The sequence below is a fragment of the Leguminivora glycinivorella genome, chromosome 22 (genome assembly GCF_023078275.1).
Source record: "Leguminivora glycinivorella isolate SPB_JAAS2020 chromosome 22, LegGlyc_1.1, whole genome shotgun sequence".
Taxonomy (NCBI): Eukaryota; Metazoa; Arthropoda; class Insecta; order Lepidoptera; family Tortricidae; genus Leguminivora; species Leguminivora glycinivorella.
In genome coordinates this window covers 12,066,588-12,069,583 of record NC_062992.1, presented here as the reverse complement: position 1 = coordinate 12,069,583, position 2,996 = coordinate 12,066,588, and the positions used below count along the sequence as shown (strand labels likewise).

Genomic DNA, 2,996 nt, shown 5'->3' with positions numbered 1-2,996 from the left:
TGCATACAATACTTTTTCTACGACCAAGCACTTACTTTGAAAGAAAATTATATATTTAACAAATACCTAATTCCAGTCATCTTAGTTATCTACAACCTACCACCTATGGACCTACCATTTTGAATTATGCAGTTTGAGTGCAAACATGAAAATAAAACTGTCTATGGTATGGTTCTCTGAAGCCTGGCCACTAAGACGAATCGAGCCGAGTTGAATCGAGTTCTCATACATTTGAATGCGATTCGACGCGTCGCCAATGAACGCAGCAGAAAACGAACGAGACTCGACTCTGCGAATGCCAGGCTTTATCTGACATTCTAAGGTTGGCAACAATGTTTACAAACAATGCATACAATATGTTAATTTTCAACGATGAAGTCATTGGTTTGTTAAGTTGGTAGCAATGTATTTACTGAACTTTAACAGCTATATCGTGCTACTGCTACTAAATGTTTTTAGGGTATAGACTAGATAGACTTGTCCTGTCATCTTTTATGTAGGGTTTTAAAGTTCTCTGCACGACCTTGTAACTCAAGAATAACGGTACGGGAGTAAAAAAAAGAATATTAATAGGTACGTAAGTAAAAATTGCACACCTGTCAATACATTTAGAAAGTGATAGAAGACTCAATATTGCATATTTTTCGAAATACGCCATTATATATTGTTGGTGTTCAATGAAACATTTGGTACATTACATACAATAGATAAACTAGTTATATATTACGCTAAGGAAACATTCGACAACATGAAAGTTTGCTTTTTTAAAAAAGGTCAAATGTTAAGTTGGTAAATGTGAGCTTGGCAAATAAAACAATAAGTTGGGAAATAAACATTCGGCGGAATAAAATTGCGCGAAACGTGAGTTGGGAAGTGATATTCGGCCATACAACTTTCGACGATACTTAAATAAGAGAACCAATGCAACACAAAACTTGTCAAAAATCGATGAAAACCGAATGGAGCCCCTTAGAGTGGACAGAAAGAACGATCTCTATGACTTGGTTATCGATTATGTGTACCGTACTATATTTTATTTCGGTGTACTATATTTTTTAGATGGAATTTTCTAAAATACTATATTTCCCTAAAAAAAAGTTGGCAACCCTAGTCACAAGTCATCCCTAAAGAGAGTGCAAAGGGGACTCCCCTTGGACTGGGATTGAGAAAATAAATAATTGGCGTTATTTATGATGATTATATTGTTTGTTTAGCCTGTGTGGTGACGTTAAGAATTTCACCACCCCCTTTCTTCCAATGGGTGTCGTAGAAGGCGACTACGGGATATGGGTTAAATTGTGGCGTAGATGAGAGGCTGGTAACCTGTCACTGCAATGTCACAGTTTCGTTTTCTTTCAATCCCTTATTTGCCAAGAGTGGCATTGAAGCTTTAGTAGTTTCATGTGTTCTGCCTACCCCTTTATGGGATACAGGCGTGATTGTATGTATGTATGTATATTGTTTATTATCGGGTCCACAGCCACACTGACGAGCAGCCTGGCTCATGCGCGCACGTTTGCCTCTCCCGAGCAAATTTGCTCAGCAAGATGACGGACCCCAGTCAGCTGTTCAATATATGTAGTTGAGCCGAAAAATAGATGTCTATTCCAGTGCTAACATGCCTGCATACATTGCTTTTATGAATGATGTTCTAGTGCCGGGCAGCGGGTACCCGCTGCGCATGGAGTCACCGCGGCCTACGACGCGCCCCGTCGAGCCGGAGTCGCCCGCGCTGCGTGCCGCGTTGGCCGCGCCGGGGACACCCTCCCTGCGCGCCCTGTTCGCCAAGCGCCTCTCCCTCGCGTCCGAGCCGCGCCGCGACCGCGAGCCCGCCGTCCGCACCGCGGCCTCGCCGCCGTCACGGTCGCGCCTCGCGGAGCCGACCCCGCCGCCGCCGCCGCGCGCCGTCGAGTCGGCTCCCTCGCCGCCGAGCCTCGCCAAGCTGGCTCTGGCGCTGCTGACCTACGTCGAGCCCTCTCCGTCGCCGCCCGCCACTGCGCCGCCGCCGCCGCCGGGCGCCGCACCCTGCCGTGCGCCCGCCACTGCCCCGGCACCGCCGCCGCGCCCGCGCCCGCGCGCCGCCCGCACCGTGCTGTACAGTGACGAGGCGGGCGTCGGCCTGGGCGCGCTGCTGGCGGAGCGCCTCCACCACCGATAGTCAGGGACCAAACGACCTCTTTTGCAAAAAGTCGTCGACATCTCTTCTAAATACCTAAAACAGGTATGGATGTGTTCCTCGTTCTGTCCAGATTACGAATTGACCTGTTTTAGTTTAAGGAGGGGGGGACGGGTTGAGAAAAAGGGGGAAGAAAGATGGCGGCCGACCATCATAGATATTTATTCACATCTCGAGTCCTATGGCACCAATCTGTTCGTGCGAGGTGTCATTTGAAAGCTTATTAAACCTACTTTAATTGTTTTTAAATAACTATACTCATAAAAGTAACCGTTTACGAAATATTTTAAAATATGTGTTTTTTATCGCGCATGAATTGCACAAGTACTAGTAAAAAATGCGTCTAACTCAATAAACAATAACATTACCGCAATTGATGTTATTATAAATTTTTTGCATCTATTCATGCTCTTTCTAAAAATATAAGTTTTATTGGTATATGATAATATATAACCATGTAATTACGAATTTGGTGTAGCAGGAGTCACTCTGCCCGGTCGCAGAAATGGGCGCTGACCGTAGTAAAGTATTCAATATTTTTGAGGTCCTATTTTACGGATCCATATGCGAGTGGTATCGTTTCAAAGCTAATTAAATCTACTATATTTTTTTATAAATAACTATAGTCATTAAGGTAGCTGTTTAGAAAATATTTGAAAATATGTGTTTTATAGACCATGAGTCGCACAAGTACCTACTGGTAATAAATGCTTCTTAATCCATAAACAACAACTTTTCCAGAATTGATGTTAGTATATAATTTACGTGGAATTTCATGCGCTTTCTAATAACATAAGTATTATTGGTGTATGATATTATA

The 2,996-nt window shown here is 43.8% G+C and overlaps 1 protein-coding gene across 1 annotated transcript; it reads left to right on the top strand.

Moving 5' to 3' along the window:
* The first annotated feature begins 1,618 nt into the window (after positions 1-1,618).
* On the top strand, positions 1,619-2,158 carry LOC125238109 (vegetative cell wall protein gp1-like). The gene has a single exon (XM_048145397.1). The coding sequence runs from the start codon at positions 1,619-1,621 to the stop codon at positions 2,156-2,158; it is 540 nt and encodes a 179-aa protein (XP_048001354.1).
* Positions 2,159-2,996: the final 838 nt, after the last annotated feature.

Coding starts and splice junctions, on each gene's coding strand:
- LOC125238109 (XM_048145397.1), top strand. CDS start 1,619: ATGCCTGCATACATTGCTTTTATGAATGATGTTCTAGTGCCGGGCAGC.